Consider the following 19505-nt stretch of genomic DNA (forward strand, 5'->3'; position numbering starts at 1 on the left):
GGAAACACAGAGCCGGAGAGCCAGAACTGAAAGGAACTCTGACAGTAACCGTAAGTGGTCTGCAGCAGAAGGGACATTGTGTTTTATCTGTGGGGTACCAGGATGTGGGAACCGTAAAGCCCGTTGCCACGACTACCACCATGGCCGCCTTACACTAGGAGAGGGGAAAGGGAGATCCAACACCTATGATGCTGGTAGAATGCTGATAAATTGAAACTGCCAAGTAAAAAAAAAAAAGAGTGGATGGCAAATTACAGCGCATGAAAATGAAGGCAATTTATAGACATATTAATCTTGTTTGTGAATCAAAATCATGTTTACCTTGCAAATACTGGTTCTTTTGAAGTCACCAGAGCCATAAACCAAAAGATAACAACTGACTAATTCTTAGCTGGATAGGACCCCTGAACAGTCATTAATAAGAGTATTAGTGTGCTTTTACCCTCTGCTAAGATCTGTTGCTGCTAGTTCACACCATCTTAAAGGAGGCGACTGCATTCAGTTAGTTTGTGTTTAATAATTTGAATGAATGAAGGTCAATCCATAAATAAAACCAAATGTTGTTACATAGTAAATATAGAGAAGTCAATAGGGGGTGAATACTTTGAATAGTGATGGCAATTATACATTGCTCCAAAGCATTGGATAACTGAACGTTCTGTTTGGTTTCAGACCCCCTCCAAAGGTCCCACCACATCGACCCATCTTCAAGCCAGCCCACCTGAAGTGAGAAGCCCAGGCCTCGTGTGAAGTTTGCACTACGCTCCGACGCGCGTTGGAGTCTGTTTACTGAGTCAACTGAACTTTATTAATTTACTAAAACTGAGACATAGCCTATAAAATAAGGACTGAGCTGTCGCCTTTGGTGCTACGCTGTACGTACTTGCTCAGGTACTTGTAAATTATTAATTTATGTGGAATATTTAGTACAGTGCGGTGCATTGCACTAGGTATATTTAACCAAAGATGACTTTCCAAAGAAGGGAAATATTTTTATAACGTCTCATACACTTGAAGTATTTTACGATTTTCTAGTATACCGTATGGAAGAAGGATTCCAGACGTAGGCGTCAGTAAGCACACTCATAACTGGAGGTTTTATTTGTAAAATCTGCACTCTTTTTTTTTACCATTTTTTAGCCTCTATTTACGGTGAGCATTTAGTCAATAAAGCTTTTGGCAGATACATGTATATTACTGTATGTTACAATATATCGATATCTTGTAAATCTGTATTAAATATACTTTAAGTCCGGTGCTATGGCAGTGAATGTACCTGCAAAGTCTGCACTGACTTTCGGCAGAGGCTTTATTTAAAGTAAAAGTCTGATTTGTTTTTACTTTTATCTGAAAAGGTTCAAAATTCTGCGCTGATTTAAGTTTTCATTATATCTTATACTGGTCGATGGTTTTTTTTTCCTTAGACAAAGCTCCAAATCCTCTGCCTAGACATAGACTTGAAAGATTACATTTTGGCTGCCTGTAGCCACCACTAGAGGGAGCTTGCTGCATACTGACCATACATAGACGTGCACTTAGCTCCCTCTAGTGGCAGGCAGCCAGAATGTTAACCTATATGTCAATGCATGAGATTAGGAGCTGTTATGGAGGACTATAAATTAAGTGGAATTTATCAACGTAAAATGACTGTTCAAAGCCAAGAACATTCACTTCGTGTAGACAAACCGCTCAGTACGTCTTCCCACCTACCTATTATGCATCTATTTCTGCCCCTATCCCTGGCACAAGAGCAGCATACATGTTACGGTAGGATATTGCAAAGTTGCGAAGGTGCTATACAAAAAAATGCAATGTGTAAAGTCCATCATAATAAAAAATAAAGACTGTGACCAAACAATAACACTAAGGTGCTACAATTCTGCTGGGATTGACTACTGTACGTGAACTCCTAGGATTACATGTGCCACAAATAGAATTAATGAACGCATTGTGTCAGCGGCTGTATAATATGGTGCTATTATAACTTGTATCCGCTCTCTTACACCCAGAATTCAAGGAGACGTGTATAGGAATAAGCATGTGGAGTGACGGGATCTATGTGCCGCCTAGCTGTCATATCTCATCCACGGCCGTCATATAGTATAACTTTGACCTTGGCACTTTTAGTTAGGGGTACCTAGACGTACAAATACCTTGTCGTAATAATCTCTCCTGTGGACATAAAGAATAACACTATTTCTTGCCGATGTATCACATGTATCCTGCCTATATCACCAGTTTTCTCCTTTGCAGGCTCTACATTGCAATTGACTCTGAGCTAGTGGGTGGGAGCTGGCTGCCATGGTGTCTCCTACACACAGCACACACAGCCTAAGAGATTGCTGCTGATCATTCACACACAGACTGAAGCAAGAGACAGAGAGACAGCAGTAAGGAGCAGTGTAGAGGTGTATCGAAAAAAAGAAACAATAGAAATCTTGCCGTTTTCACACTGACGCCTGGGGCTCTTTTAGACTTTTATTTTCTATCCTCTCAAGGAGACTTTTCAGAAGTTTCATTATCACCACAGTCAGGATAATAATGACTGATAACAGTGCTATGAAAAGGTAGATAAGCTAGGACCTCACCATTCACAATAGGTGAGGTCACAGCTCACCTCCTCCTATACAATGACTGATAACACCTCTATATGCAGTAAATAACATAAGACACACCATTCACAATAGGTGATGATGTCACAGCTCACCTCCTCCTCCTGTACAATGACATTCACAATAGCTGATGTCACAGCTCACCTCCTCCTCCTGTACAATGACTGATATCTACTGTATATAGAGGTGTTAACACAGGATCCACCGTTCATAATGAATTGTGTTGATGTCACAGCTCACCTCCTCCTGTACAATAACTGATATCTCTATATACAGTACATAACATAGGATCTGCCATTCACAATAGGTGATGTCACAGCGCACCTCCTCCTTTTCTTGTACAATGACTGATAACACCTCTATATACAGTAGATAATACAGGATGCATTATTCACAATAGGTGATGTCACAGCTCACCTTCTCCTCCTCTACAATGACTGATAATACCTCCATACACAGTAAATAACATAGGACCCGCCATTCACAATAGCTGATGTCACAGCTCACCTCCTCCTCTTAGTGCACACACTCATTAGGCGCTTCAATCCACACAGTAGGCTCCATGAGTCTGTGTATTGATGCTAATGTACCTGTGGATTTCCTGAAACAGTAAGATTGTAGAATAGCTCTAGCCGCCAGTTTAAAAACTGCAAGATTTCTATTTTTTTTATTCAGATTGTGGTATGGAAAGAGACATTGATAATTTGTTATTATATTTAACATAAAATTCTGATTTTCTGACTTTAAGAAGCAGCGATTTGTGAAACACCTTATTAACATCGATAACGTCTGAGACTCGGCCTTCTTTTGCTACAGTAGTTTCTCATTTTCAGGGCATGTTCACAAGGAGTTTTGCTGCAGAATCTATGCCTATTCCGTGCCTAAAAAACTGCAAGAAAAATGCCGGCAAAACATGTCTCAGTTTCAGTTGGAAAAGCATATTGCCTTTCGTAGCGCCATGTCTATATTTCCAAAACAGCTGCAGTAAGTGACATGTAGAAACAAGTTTGAGTGGGATTCAACCTGAAAACTGCGGTGGGTAGTTGTTTGTGGATTAGCCTAATCTGAATCAGCCTCAGATTTCTGCTGCAGATTCTGCACATGTATTACAGGGAATCTATCAGCAGGGGTTGCTATCTAATCTGACAGCAGCATGATGTAGGTGCAGAAATCCTGATTCCAGCGATGTATCACTTAGTTTACTGAGTACAACAGTTGTGATAGAATCACAGCTTTCTCTGCTGCAGATCTAGCAGAGCTCAGAATGCTGAGCTGTGTACAACCCCGCCCACACAACCGACTGGCTGCTTTATGTGTACACTGTATAGTGACAGAGTTCTTTTGAAAGAGCAAAACACAGCCTAGTAAGTGAAATATCACTGGAATCAGGTTCTCAGACCCTACATCAGACTGCTCTCTTATTACATAACAAAAACATGGTGACAGATTACCTTTAAATCTATGGGAATCGCCCTAAGGGCTGGTACACTCCCGGCTGTTGTACAGATCCATATGACACCTATATACAGTATGTTACCATTGTAGCGCTCGGGTCCAGAGTTCAAATCCCAGCAAGGACGTCATCTGTAAGGAGTTTGTATGTTCTCCCCGTGTTTATGTGGGTTTCCTCCGGGTTCTACGATTTCCTTCAACACTCCAAAGACTGATGGGGAATTATAGATTATGAGCCCCAATGGGGAGAGTGATTATCATGTCTGAAAAGTGTTGCGCAATATGACGGCGCAACATATAAGAAAAGCATAATAAATAAATCTAGGGGTAAAACTGATATTTGTCTAAAATCTTAGATAAAATTTACCACTTGTCATCTGCGCAGAAGCTTCAGGCCTGGAGGGGAAACTAGCGCATCAGGTGCAACTATCTGTACTATGGAAGCACCACATAGAGGCTTCATTAAGGTGCCCTTTCTGGGTTATGATGAACTCAGAAAAACTGTACAAGCGCAAAAAGAGTGAGAATTAATGTAGGGAGAAACAATAAAGATGCATTGCTATATAAGAGCTGTTTTTGTAACTAAATATAATATTGGTCACCACTAGGGGGAGCTAACTGCATACTGAATTCACTATAAATCTGTATGCAGTATGCTCCCACTAGTGGTGGCTGCAAGTAGCTGGTTTTACAGTTTTTACACCAATCAAGTGGCTAAGAGGCATAGACCGTTGAACCATAGGGCCGATAGCAGTCATATGTCCTGCCTCTAAGGTAGGTACTCCTCCATGATGGGTGTTCCCTCGCAGTGGCTAAATGGAGGCCGCTCACACCATAAATTTCTGATGAATGCTGGTCCCACTTCTAGGACCCACACCTATCTCCAGAACGGATGATCTCCGTGAAGTGGCCCCTGCATCTAGGATGATTGGTGAGGTGTCAGCATTTGTCTGCAGCCATCTTCATTCACTTGTATGGTGGTTGTGCTTGTTGGGCAATGAATGAATAAGTAAAGAGAGGATTTGTAAGTAGTAAGAAAGCTTTGAATTGTACAGTATACAGGCCTGTTGTACCCAAATAAGTGGGATTATAAAGGATGCTTGGATATAAAACGAATTATCAACTAGGCTAAGCTGCAGTACCAAACACAGCCTATGGAGCAGAGGGGCGCTGTTTCTGTTTTCTTGCAATCAGACAACAACCCCGTTAGGTTGACAACGTCAGATTCAGTCACTGTAAATGTATTGTTTCCCCTATATAATCCTTCAGACCAGTAAAACTTTTTCAATGCAATTTTGTACTCTATAAATGCAATCAATAAACCATGAATCAAAATGCTGAGTGAGTTTGATTTTAATTTATCGCCATAAATTATATAGCCAGCCCATGTAAAGCAGGAAGTATCTAGTTTGCTTCCGGAGTCTTGAATTAAAGGGATTGTCTGGCCACCTACAATTGTTTTATAATGGTAAAGAATGGTGTGAAATTAAAGAAGTAATATCCCCCTTACAATTCCTCCCAGAACTACCCTTTCCACTGCCGGTCTCTGTACTTTCTGCTTAATCTGGGTGGACACGTGACCGCTGTAGCCAATCACAGGCTATAGTGCTTTCATGTCTCCTGCTGGTCTCTGTATTTCCGGTTCCACCTGAACAGATGTGTCAGCTGCAGCCAATCACTGGCCATAATGCTCACATGTCCTCTGCCGGTTTATGTATTTCCTGTTTCATCTGAACAGATATGTGACCGCTGCAGCCAATCACTGGCCATAATGCTCACATGTCCTCTGCCGGTTTATGTATTTCCTGTTTCATCTGAACAGATATGTGACTGCTGTAGCCAATCACTGGCCATAATAGTCACATGGTCCCTGCTAGTCTCAGTATTTAATGTTTCATCTGAGCAGAGAAGTTACCACTGCAGCCAATCATTTGCTGCACTGATTACATATTGGCTTCCATTGTGACCAGTATTGATTCTGCCCAGATGAAAAAGGAAATATAGAGACTGTCAGGGAACCTACAAAGGTGCTGGATGGGGATAACAGGGGATCTCTAGGGTGAATATTACTTATTTTAGCTTTCTGCACCATTCTGAGTGTTTTGTTTGTATTTTTTTTAATTTTAAGTTTCCATACATTTTATCATATGGTCACTGATCGACGTGATCACTGATCGCTGCAGGTCTTGGCAGACACAAAGTCCTCATGCAACGGCGGCCACTACAGGAGAGATCTGACATTACATAGCATCCGTCCATTGTAAGAGATTAAATAATTATTTATATTTTTATCGTTTCTGTATTTTGCTACTATTGAAACTAATCATAAAATAGGAAATGTAAAAAAAAAAAAAGTGTCTCTGGTCAGAAAATAAACCCACTTATTAAAATCAAAATTGTCATTTATTCTAAGCGTGAATTACATGGCCAAAATTCTACGGAACCCGTCTGTGGATCAGAAGCAATTTCTTTTTGGGGTGCGACGTAAGATAATTTGTTTTGCGGATTGATTTTTTTGTTTTTTTTGTTTATTTTCAGCAGATTTCACCCAGAGGCAAAAAGAGAAAATTTGTGAAATAAACTGACATACTGTTAATTTGATATCTGCACCACAAATCAATTTTTACACTTGAAGCTTTTTCTGCAGGATGCGATTGAGAGTTGTTAAAGGGCTTCTCCACTTTTCGCATTCTACGTGCCATCGGCGTGCCTGGATAAAAAGTAATAGAGGCAGCGCATACTCGCCTTTTCCGGGTCCAGAGCTGCATCCAAGACGCTGATTGTATAGTGACATCACGTCAAAGCGCTGCAGACAATCACTGGGCTCCGGGAAATGCTGTCTACACAGCTGTGATGACGTGCAGCACTGTTGACATGACGCAACCGGTGGAGACACAGAGCTGGACCCGGGGACGGTGAGTACTCTCAGTCTCCATTAATTTTTCCTACCAGCATGCTGATGGGGTGCAGAAGGCCGAAAGGGTAAAACCCCTTTAAAGCTGCGTTCACTTTGCTGCTACTGAACCTCTTCTGTCAGTGTATCCGCTATTTTTGAACATGGACACAAAAGAAACAATTCTGAAAAAAATTGACATATCGGTCCACATTTTCTAATCAGGCTGCACCAGCTTTTCCAAAAAGTTGCAAACTGTACACAACATTCGCTTTTCGCGCTGTATTCTGCAAAAGTGGCCAAGGTTTACTAAAAGGAGGGTGTTCGCCCCAGAGGAAAACTGTGACCTCAGAAAAAAGAATTTTGGTGTAAATTTAGAACTGCTCATAGGAGGCGTCCATTTCTTTTTCGGACTTTCAGGTAAGTGCTTGCTTAATAACATTTTGTGCAATTTACTCCAACAATGATGTATTTTAGACCGTAATGTAAAATGCCAGTCATCAGAAATCTGCCCCACTCTTTTGTGCCTAGTCCAGGTTTAAGAGGTTGAGTCTTTAAAAGGCTATTCACAAAATATAAAGTTATTATACCTATCCAAAGGATAGGCGATAACTTGCGGATCAGTGGGAGGGCCAACGACTGGGACTATTGCCAATCTCAAGGCCGGGGCTCTGAAACAAGCCAACGCTCCTTTTACTCTCTATGGGACTGTCGGAGACAGATTATTGTAATGGACTATCCCCGGCAATCCCATAGAGAATGAATGGACCGATGGTGCGCATGCGTCCAACCATTCATACTCTTGTCAATCTCGAGAACAGGGCTCTGAAATGCGTCAGCGCTCGTTTTATTCTCTATGGAACTGTCGGAGACAGATTATTGTAATGGACTATCCCCGACAATCCCATAGAGAATGAATGGACAGATGGTGCCCATGCGTCCAACCATTCATACTCTTGTCAATCTCGAGAACAGGGCTCTGAAATGTGTCAGCGCTCCTTTTACTCTCTATGAGACTGTCGGAGACAGGTTATTGTAATGGACTATCCCCGGCAATCCCATAGAGAATGAATGGACCGATGGTGCGCATGCGTCCAACCATTCATACTCTTGTCAATCTCAAGAACAGGGCTCTGAAATGTGTCAGCGCTCCTTTTACTCTCTATGGGACTGTCGGAGACAGATTATTGTAATGGACTATCCCCGGCAATCCCATAGAGAATGAATGGACCGATGGTGCGCATGCGTCCAACCATTCATACTCTTGTCAATCTCGAGAACAGGGCTCTGAAATGCGTCAGCGCTCGTTTTATTCTCTATGGAACTGTCGGAGACAGATTATTGTAATGGACTATCCCCAGCAATCCAATAGAGAATGAATGGACCGATGGTGCGCATGCGTCCAACTATTCGGACTCTTGCCAATCTCGAGAACAGGGCTCTGAAACGCGTCAGCGCTCGTTTTATTCTCTATGGGACTGTCGGAGACAGATCATTGTAATGGACTATCTCCGGCAATCCCATAGAGAATGAATGGACCGATGGTGCGCATGCGTCCAACTATTTGGACTCTTGCCAATCTCGAGGTCAGGGCTCTGAAACGTGTCAGCGCTCCTTTTATTCCTATGAGACTGTCTGAGACTGCAGATCATTGTACCGGACTATCTCCGACAATCCCATAAGGAATGAATGAACTGATGGTGCACATGCGTAGCCCCCCACTTTATTCCAGTGGGGCATTCAAGAGTCTAGTTCTAAGGATCATTGGGGGGGGGGGAGGCCCAATAGTTGGACCTCCACCGATCCGCAAGTTATCGCCTATTCTTTGGATATGCTAGGAATAACCCTTTAAATGCCAGAGACATGCACTATATAAGTTTTTACTGGACTGTGATATGAGATGTTATCCTGGATCCACGCGCAACCTGGGAACCTTTGTCTCATTATTCCGGGTGATTTAAACTTTTCAACTATAAAAATGTACTCGACGATCCTTTTTTCTTATTTTTAATCCAAAAAGGGAAGAAGAGAAGCGTCGGGGTGCGGGTATCCCGGGGCAGCCGCTGCTCTTTAATGTATTGTCATCGCAGAGGGCTCTGCGTTTCAGCTGTCGGTGTAATGAAAGGCGGGTTAGACGGAGATGCGGTGCGTCTCTTAAAGAATCTCCTTCTTCGTGTCCTCTAATATCACCAGCATATTCTGTCAGGAAGATGAAAGGACGGGAAGGGGGGGGTGAAGAAATCGCCTATTCTACATTTGATACATTCTCCGGCACAAACCATCATCTCCTTACCTGCCTGTTGAAAGCTTTAGCCATTTCTGAGATGCCTATTCCGTACTGCGGGAAAAGAGAGAGAGAACCTTATCTTAACCTTTCAGTCTGATAGCTGCCGTGCAGAATGCAATTTCTTCCAGCGCTTTTTAATACCTCATTTGTGATGCTGCAGTCTGCGCCTTTTTCTATTAGTAAACGGACCAAGCGTTCGTGGTTATTTAATGTCGCAACCTAAAGAAAATTGCACAATGTGGGAAAAAATATATAATTCTGGAGAGACCCTTGTGTGCGACACAAGCATTGGTACAACGGTACACGTCCCGCGGTGACGGGCAAATGTACGACCACAAACCTCGAGAGCTCACAGTCCCTGAGTGTAGCACAAAATACTGATGAAATAATAATGGGAAGTAATGTAATGGTGCCCAAATGGGACTATATTACAAGGTGGAGGGAGAGAAAGAAACCTGTAAGAGATAAAGGGAGAGAAAAGGAGAAAGAAAAAATGATAGAGTGTGGGGGAAGGGTTGAAAAAGAAAAAAATGTGAATACGAGAAAAAAAAAAGGGGAGAGGAAAAGAAATAAGAATGTAAAAGAAAAGAACTAGAGTGAGTGAATAAAGAGTATAAAACTGAAGAGATCAAGAAAAGAAAGACAGACCGAGAGAAGGAAAAGAGATAGTGAGGTTAAAAATAAAGAATACACAGATAAAAGGAGCGAAAGAGAAAAAAAGAGGATAGAGTGTGGGGCGCGGGAAGGGTTGAAAAAGAAAAATGGTGAATAAGAGAAAGAAAAGGGAGAGGAAAAGAGAAATAAGAATGCAAAAGAAAAGAACTAGAGTGATTGAATAAAGAGAGTATAAAACGGAAGAGAACGAGAGAAGAAAATCAGAGGCTGAGAAAAAGAAAAAAGAAAGGGAGGTAAAAAAAAAAAAAAAAGAGAGGGGAAAAACAATAAGATGTGGAAAAAGAAAAAAAAAGTGCGCTTGAGCAAGAGAAAAATTAAAAAAAAAGAGGGAAAAAGAGAATGAGGAAGTGAGAGTGATGTTAGAAAAAGAAAGCGAAAGCAAAAGTGATGGAGAGAGAGAAAAAAGAAGAAAGGAGAAAGACAGAGAAAAAAAAAAAAAGAGAGAAGGAAAACAGGAAAGACAGAGATAATATGCAAGATCTTTAATCTGACAGCAATGAACCTGTACGTATATACAGATAAAAAATATCAGACAGACAAGAAAGTGGTAAAATAAAGAGCAATTGAGAAACAAAAAAAAGTCAAGAAAGATGAAGAAGAAAAAAAAGACAGAAAAAGAACAAGAAAGAGACAAAAGAAGAAAGAAAAATAAATGTATAATCTGGGAGTGTGTATGTATATATCTATCTCTCGAATTAAAATCTTACTATCTTTCATCGGTGGTGCACTCATGTTATATATATATACACACACACACACACACACACACACACACACGTGCCCCCACTCTGCCTTCACTGACCCTCGTCTATCATCCCCGGCTGCACAGAAAGCCAGGAAGATGTCAGTGCCATTTACGCTCTGGATTCTGCAGATAACACTGACGTCAGACATGTATATAATGTAATGATAATAACATCATTAAATGTCACCGTCTATTACATTCCTGGACCTGCCGCTGACTTTGTCGCTATCAGTATCGGGCAGTATACTATTACTGTATATACCATTCTGTGTGTTCTCCCCTTAATTGACTTTATTCGATCAGAACTAGCCATCTGGTAAAAGGGGTGAAATAATGTGGGCCTGTCTTTTTTTTCCATCTGAAAACCTTCCCACATTGTGACAGCTCAGTCCGTACCATCAGGGGGGTCTTCCCATCCTTGTCCTTTACATTGATATTTGCACCGGCGGCAATTAGAAGACGAGCGACATCTGCGCTTCCGGTTACCGCTGAGACTCGCATCAGTGGAGTCCAATGTGAACAGGAATCCTTCACATCAACCTAAAAGGAAATCAATCAAGTGATTCACGATTCAGAAAGATCTACACATGGCAGAATGTCAAAGAAGGTATACTGGGTCTAATGTAATAAATGTGACATAATATGACAGCTGTATGGGGTCCCCCGAATGCCACTAAGGATATTAGTCACCCCAATCGCCTCTAAAAGGAAGAGACGCTCACCTGTAGACAGCTGTTTCTGGGTTCTAATCTCTCATTAGTACAAAGCTGCCACCAAGTGGTGGTGTCTACCCTATAAGTAAATGTCTGACCTTTTAATAACCCTTCCAACATGACTAAGGATATTAGTCAAACCAGTCTCCTCCAAAAAGAAGGCACACTCATCTGTGGACAGCTGTTTCTGGATTCTCACCTCTCATCAGTACAAAGCAAAAACAAAGCTGCCCCTAACTGGAGTTGGCTACTGTGTAAGTACATCTCTGACCTTTCTAATCAGCCTTCCAACATGGCTAAGGATATTAACCAAACCAGTCTCCTCTAAAAAGAAGGCACACTCATCTGTGGACAGCTGTTTCAGAATTCTGTTCTCTAATCAGGGAAGAGCAAAAACAAAAGTTGCCCCCAAGTGGAGGTGGATACCCTATAAGTGAATGTCTGACGTTGTAATGATCTTTCCAACATGACTAAGGATATTAGCCAAACCAACACCACTTCAATAGTTCTTGGAAAACTCTTCCAATTAATTTCTACGGGAAATCCACTCTGTGCTGTTCATATGTGGTTTCTGGAGATTTTTTTTCCCTGAAGAGGTTTTAAAAAAAAGTGCATGTTCATTTTTTTAAGATGATCCTAAAGAAAACCTCTCCAAACTAGGCACTGCCCAGTCAAAAATCTGCAAAAAAATATTCAGGGGATAAAAAAAAAAAAAAACAAACTCTTCCAAAACGCCTCCAAAATCATCCTACAAAAAGGAGAGTTTCCTGATGTGGTTTCTCCTAGAAAATGTGTTTTTTTTTTTAAAAAAAAACAAAACTCAGTGTGAACATAGCCCAAGACTCCCCACACATTATAAAACTCTTCCCTGCCAAGTATAGAATATGGGGAGATAACTGTACGGGTCGAGGAGATTTTCAGGAGGTCGCCACCTTTTTAAGGGAATCCACATGACATTTCAGAGGAAAAGGCAATACAAAAACTAAGGCTGGAGTCACACTAGCGACAAAAAACACAGACGAGTGCAATGTGATAAAAAAAAAAATTGCATTTCACTCGCCCCAATGTTAATCTATGGGGCAGCTCCCAGCATCCGATTTTTTTCTCGGCCGTTTTAATCGGGCTGAGAAAATCGCAGCATGCTGTGATTGGCACCGATTATCGGCCCTGACTCGCCAATGCAAGACTATGTGTGCAAGAAAAATATTGGATTACACACAGACCACAAGTGTGACTTGCTAGAAATACGCACCGGTGTCCTTTACCAAAAGCCGGCAATTCATTTTGTGATACAGTAAAATCACACTGACATGTAACAAAGAATAGAAAGAATAGATATAGACACACACACATACATATATATATATATACACACACGTCATTGAGACGGACACACACACATATACAGTGCCTACAAGTAGTATTCAACCCCCTGCAGATTTAGCAGGTTTACACATTCGGAATTAACTTGGCATTGTGACATTTGGACTGTAGATCAGCCTGGAAGTGTGAAATGCACTGCAGCAAAAAAGAATGTTATTTCTTTGTTTAATTTTTTTTTAAATTGTGAAAAGTTTATTCAGAGGGTCATTTATTATTCAACCCCTCAAACCACCAGAATTCTGTTTGGTTCCCCTAAAGTATTAAGAAGTATTTCAGGCACAAAGAACAATGAGCTTCACATGTTTGGATTAATTATCTCTTTTTCCAGCCTTTTCTGACTATTTAAGACCCTCCACAAACTTGTGAACAGTAATCATACATGGTCAACATGGGAAAGACAAAAGAGCATTCCAAGGCCATCAGAGACAAGATCGTGGAGGGTCACAAGGCTGGCAAGGGGTACAAAACCCTTTCCAAGGAGTTGGGCCTACCTGTCTCCACTGTTGGGAGCATCATCCGGAAGTGGAAGGCTTATGGAACTACTGTTAGCCTTCCACGGCCTGGACAGCCTTTGAAAGTTTCCTCCCGTGCCGAGGCCAGGCTTGTCCGAAGAGTCAAGGCTAACCCAAGGACAACAAGGAAGGAGCTCCGGGAAGATCTCATGGCAGTGGGGACATTGGTTTCAGTCAATACCATAAGTAACGTACTCCACCGCAATGGTCTCCGTTCCGGACGAGCCCGTAAGGTACCTTTACTTTCAAAGCGTCATGTCAAGGCTCGTCTACAGTTTGCTCATGATCACTTGGAGGACTCTGAGACAGACTGGTTCAAGGTTCTCTGGTCTGATGAGACCAAGATCGAGATCTTTGGTGCCAACCACACACGTGACGTTTGGAGACTGGATGGCAATGCATACAACCCCAAGAATACCATCCCTACAGTCAAGCATGGTGGTGGCAGCATCATGCTGTGGGGCTGTTTCTCAGCCAAGGGGCCTGGCCATCTGGTCCGCATCCATGGGAAGATGGATAGCACAGCCTACCTGGAGATTTTGGCCAAGAACCTCCGCTCCTCCATCAAGGATCTTAAGATGGGTCGTCATTTCATCTTCCAACAAGACAACGACCCAAAGCACACAGCCAACAAAACCAAAGCCTGGTTCAAGAGGCAAAAAATCAAGGTGTTGGAGTGGCCTAGTCAGTCTCCTGACCTTAACCCAATTGAAAACTTGTGGAAGGAGCTCAAGATTAAAGTCCACATGAGACACCCAAAGAACCTAGATAACTTGGAGAAGATCTGCATGGAGGAGTGGGCCAAGATAACTCCAGAGACCTGTGCTGGCCTGATCAGGTCTTATAAAAGACGATTATTAGCTGTAATTGCAAACAAGGGTTATTCCACAAAATATTAAACCTAGGGGTTGAATAATAATTGACCCACACTTTTATGTTTAAAATTTATTAAAATTTAACTGAGCAACATAACTTTTTGGTTTGTAAGATTTATGCATCTGTTAATAAATCCTGCTCTTGTGTGAAGTTTGAAGGCTCTAACTTATTTGCATCTTATCAAACCTGCTAAATCTGCAGGGGGTTGAATACTACTTGTAGGCACTGTATATATTATATTTCAATATTTCATAGAGTTCTACATAGCAGAATAAACGCTAAATCAAATGCCGGCTTCTGTAAAATCATTACAAAACTCGACATAAAATGACACATGGTCGGGTTTTGAACTCACTACCGCTGAAGTCAGTGAGGCTGCGCGGAATCCCCTGGCTGACCTGAGGTGAACTGATGAGCGTGGGAAAAAGTTCCGAAACTTTGCCACGTTTATTAGTTCATCTCCAGTCAGCCGAGGCGCCTGCGCAAAGATGAATTAATTCATTTGGCAGTGGTTTACAGCAGGTCCGGTCACATTAGCACCGGTCCCTGTGTAAACCATTTAACCCCTTTGGATGGATTACAGCGGGGGACCAGACTGAACAGCGGAGAGGTAAGGATATTGTTGCTTTATTTTTTTTTTATTTTTTTTTTACAGATCCATGGCTTTTTTTTGGATTAACAGATTAATAAATGTTGTCAAAAACTTGGTGTAATTATTTCATTAAAATAATTTTTAATTAATGTCTGTGTGCTTTTTTTTAACCCTTTACTATTCTAGGGTTAATAATGGATAGGTGTCTTATTGACACCTTCTCCATTATTAACTCAGCTTAATGTCACCTTCCAATAGCAAGGTGACATTAATCCATTATTATTAACCCATTAGCCACCGCTAAAGGCCATGGGAATAGAGAGGCTAAGTGCCAGAAAGGGCGCATCTTATAGATGTGCCTTTTCTGGGGTGGCTGGGGGCAGATTTTTTTTTTAGCCGGGGGGGCAAAAACAATGGTCCCTCTCTAGGCTATTAATATCTGCCCTCACTCACTGGCTTTCCCTCTCTGGTGGAGATATTACCACGGGAGCCCACACAATTTTTTTCAACGAATCAACCCCTTAATTTTTACATGTCCCAAATTTTACACACATACCCTAATCTAATAATTAGTCAAAAACATATAAAAACCTAAATGAAATGAAATGGTTTACTGTATGTAAACCATGTGTCATTTCATGTCGGGTTTTGTATTGATAATACATAAGCCGGCAATTGATTTAGCGGCTATTATGCTATGTAGAACTCTATTAACTATAAATATATATATATGTCTCAATGACATGTATACATATAATGTATTCTAAGTGTCTATATCTTTTTTTTGTTTGTGTTTTAATCTGTCATTGGGCTTCATTATATGTCCATTTTGCAAGCCAGTGAGAAAATCTCATCATACGGATGTCAAACGGATGCTTAGAAGCGAGAAAATCGCATCCTCGCATTCCAATCGGATGACATACGGGTGACTGTTCATTAAACAATTGTGCGATTCTGGTCCGTGAAAAATGGACCAATTTTTTTTATACGTTGTGTGTGACTCCAACCTAATAAAGGATATGTTCTTACTGAAATAGTAAATAACAATAATACAAGAATCAAACAAAAAGGTAAAAATGTTTGCTCCGTACCTCACAGCCATCCCCAATCATCCATTCAATGAGTTTCAGACTGCCTCCGTCTACTGCCCAGTGCATGGCGGTACATCCTCCCTTATCCCGGCTCTCCCAAGATGCTCCTTGTTCTCTTAAATACTCGACAATATCCAGGTGTCCAGCAAAACAAGCCAGCATTACACTGCAAAACAGAGCAGAAGCGCATGGATTTGACAGACGACATCGGTCCCTGCACAAAGGCAACGGAGGCATTTCATGTAGACAAGGGTGAAGCGCACTAAATAATTCCAGCTTCTAAAAGGTTTATGTAACCAAAGAGGACATTGCAGACACGTAAAGTGATTGTCCACACACGAGCACCATATTGTTTAAATAGGACCAAAATTCTGCGCTTCTAAATGTTTTAATATCTTTTATAGTGATTACACCTTTAAATCCCCTGACTAGCTCCAGTTACTGAAAAATAGAGTAGACATGTCCGATTTTGTTCAAAATCGACAATCCAAGTCTATGGGTGAGTGAAAAAAAATTGGATAGCACTTGGATGACATGCGAGTTCGGTACGATTTTCGCAGACTATTAAAAACGGGGGGTGGATGAACTTTTTTATTGTGTATGAGAAAAATTAATAAAACTCAGACCAAACTGATGAAACTTGGACCGTTATTCTCAACCATTGAATGAAGCCTCATTCAGACGTCAGTTTCATTTGTTGAGATCCCACCAAGGACAACATCTGCAAGGAGTTTGTGTGTTCTCCACATTTTTGCGTGGATTTCCTCCCACACTCCATAGACATACTGATCGGGAATGTAGATTGTGAGCCCTAATGGGGACAATAATGATAATGGCTTTAAAGTGCTGGGAAATTAATGGCGCTGAATAAACATGTAAAATAAATAAATTAAATACTATTTCTGGACATTATATGACTTGTGTCCAGCATTGTTCACCAGTTTTCCCCACTGCAGTCTCTAACTGAACTTTATATTTGTCACTGAGCTGGCGGCAGGAGACTAGCTGCTATGATGTCTCCCTAGACTACTCTCCTATCCCTATGTAGCACATGCTCATAAGTAACATGAAAGACGTCATACAGCAATACTGAGCAGTGTAGCTGTGAATCCAGCTGTGGGGGGTATGCTAAACTCTTGCAAGAAAGTAGGAGCATAGTCTGTGCCTCTCTCTCACACTCTCCCCCCCCCCCATTCTCCACAGACATCAAGAGGTGAATGTTTTGTTTTGACCAAAATGTTTTTTAGCATTTTTTCTGAGTGAATGATGAGTTTAGGGGGCGCGGTTGGGGGACAAAGGAAGATGGGGAAAGAAGAGGCTTATAAGTGGAGAGAGAATTTGCTTGTACTATTGATTTATGCAACGTCTGCTGAAACGTGTCACGACTGTTGTTGGGTGTCCCAAGAACCAGGTGCTCCTTCCCAGTTCTCAACGTTAGGAGCATCCTATCTCACACTGTTCCCCGGATAACTTCTGATAGTGACGACGCCGGGGCCGTGTACCTTGCCTTAGCTGCTGAATCCACCCTCAGTCTGTACCCTATCAGTTGAGAGCTCCTGGAAGCGTTCCTGCGTTACACCTCTCAACTGTACACCGTTAGCCACTCCCATCTCCTATATAATCTGGGTCCTGGTTAGCGCTCATTGTCAGAGTAACTTTTGCTGCATGACTGGAGGTTGTTGGTGGTTGTTACTGAAGAAGGTGTTTGGTGGATTCATTTGTGACTGTTGCTAGGTTTTGCATTTGTGATAATTCCCTTTCTTCTCCTACTTTGCTTTTACCCCATTCTCCAGTGTTTATGTGTGAGTATATTTGCACGATTGATATTTTCCTTTATCACTGTTCGTATTATCTTGTTAGTCTGGTTGGTGTATTACGGTACACTACCACTCCCCTCTTCCCTGGGTGGGGGAAGGGTACAGACTAAAGGAAGATTCAGGAGCTAAGGCAAGGTATGTGGCCCCGGCATCTTCACCTTCAGAAGTAATCCGGGGAACAAGGTGAGCTAGGGCTTCCCTAGCATTTTGATATGAAAGGAGCTCCTGGTCCTGGGAGACCAGTTGTGACAGTAAGCTTTACTAAAATATATTTTCATATCATTGAAACAGCTTTTTATGTTCGTGCACAACCCCTTTAATATTAAAAAAGCTTGAAGTAAGCTGGTAAGTCGCAGGCCTTCATGCTTTCACTGATCCAAATTTAAATGACTTTATTAGTTTTCAGAAAACCCCTATCTCCTGGCAGCAGTTTGCTTTAAAAAAAAACAAAAAAAAAAACTGACTGTACTCACCCTCCCTGGCTCCAGCGCTGAGTCTCTGCTGCTTTCGATGTAAGTGATAGTCACAAAGTAATTTCAGCGGCTGTGCCCAAGTAGCTGGCATGAGTCGCTAAGCTCACTGGTTGGCTGAAGCATTGTTGAGGGGACATCAGCCCTGCAGACAATAACAGACAGCAGCAACAGAGACTCAGCACTGAACCAGGAGGAGGGCGAAGCAGTTTTGTCTGTTTTTGAAAAAAAAAAAAACGCTAAACAGAGAGATTTCCCGAAACAAAAAACTTGATTAACGTTAGCCATGGAAGCTTTTTGTATCAGGTTCTTTTACTTTTTGCCTTTTTTGTTTTATTTTGGTGCCTTTTTGCTGTGTTCTTTTTTTTTTGCATCACATTAATGTAGGTGGTCACGGAGCTGAAAAAGGTAAAAAAAAAAAAAATAAAGATTCATCTGCCAAAAAGATGAAAAATTTTTAATAAAGCAAAATAGGCATGAACATTAGTTTCCTGGTGACTGGTGAATAAAATAACAGGTTTGCATTGACTTTGACAGAGCATGAAGAGGAGAGAGCGCCGAGCGTTCCTTTTTTTTGGCCACCTTCTCTGTCACTTGTTTATAAAACACCTGATGGGGAATAATCACTGACGACAGAGCGGCCATTAATGGGAGCTAAACACACATTGCTGGCGGGTCTCTTCTGCGCTCGGCTTGGTTCACGGTGTTCTGGACCAGCGCTCGCTCTGCAGATTTATTCAGACAGGTGAACCGCAGCACATGGACATTACATAACAGGCTCTGGATTTGGCATTAATGTGCATGTTCCAATAAATGCAAAAAAAAAACACTCTGACAGCAGATGTGTATTAGATAAAAAGCAGCCAGGTATTTTGCAGAAAACTGCAGATGTTTTTTGTTCCTTTTCCTTCCCGCAGTCATTTTCTGTAATGCACATACTCTCTCCATGTGTATTGTATGATCTTCCCTGGCAGATATCCCCCCACCACCCAGACCCTCACTGCCACTTCATATTGTTTTCTAAACTCAATAAATGCGAAACTGCAGCTGCATCCCCCTCCTTACCCACAAAGGGGTACTTTTGGGTGACTGAGGCACTTCTTAAACAATTACAGACGGGGAAAAGACGAAATACAGGTAAGGAAGTTTATATAAAGTATTACAAAGAATCATATACTCACATGTTCTGATGGAGTTTGGCATGAAAGCACCTTGAGACTTGAGTCTCAAGACGCTGCTAGTAAGGGGTAGTGAAAACCAAAAACAAAAAACTAATATCCTAAAATAAAAAAGTAAAAAATAAATTGCAAAAATTGCTTGAAGGTAGTTATAATAGTTATAATAATAAGAGTATTTAGTAAAAATAATTTTGATCAAAAAAATGTAC

At 41.4% G+C, this 19505-nt stretch overlaps 2 protein-coding genes across 8 annotated transcripts in view; one reads left to right on the forward strand and one right to left on the reverse strand.

Annotated features, from left to right (window-relative positions):
* Positions 1-5397, forward strand: part of ADAM12 (ADAM metallopeptidase domain 12) — a 771113-nt gene extending 765716 nt beyond the window's left edge. The window contains exon 23 of the mRNA XM_073552776.1: positions 673-5397. Coding sequence (XP_073408877.1) covers positions 673-730 — 58 coding nt within the window. The 3' untranslated portion in view covers positions 731-5397. The remainder of the gene's footprint in view (positions 1-672) is intronic.
* Positions 1-19505, reverse strand: part of FANK1 (fibronectin type III and ankyrin repeat domains 1) — a 156670-nt gene that overhangs the window by 7172 nt on the left and 129993 nt on the right. For 6 of the 7 annotated variants that reach the window (XM_073552768.1, XM_073552769.1, XM_073552770.1 and 3 more), the window contains 4 exons: positions 15832-15997; positions 11061-11204; positions 9386-9463; positions 9251-9295 (listed from right to left, as the gene is read on the reverse strand). In XM_073552768.1, coding sequence (XP_073408869.1) covers positions 9251-9295; positions 9386-9463; positions 11061-11204; positions 15832-15997 — 433 coding nt within the window. Of the gene's footprint in view, positions 1-6445; positions 9157-9250; positions 9296-9385; positions 9464-11060; positions 11205-15831; positions 15998-19505 lie in introns of those variants that run through there. The other variant, XM_073552767.1, reaches the window with a different exon arrangement.

This window comes from Dendrobates tinctorius, unplaced genomic scaffold (genome assembly GCF_039654945.1).
Source record: "Dendrobates tinctorius isolate UK_male_01 unplaced genomic scaffold, ASM3965494v1 ptg000196l, whole genome shotgun sequence".
Taxonomy (NCBI): domain Eukaryota; kingdom Metazoa; phylum Chordata; class Amphibia; order Anura; family Dendrobatidae; genus Dendrobates; species Dendrobates tinctorius.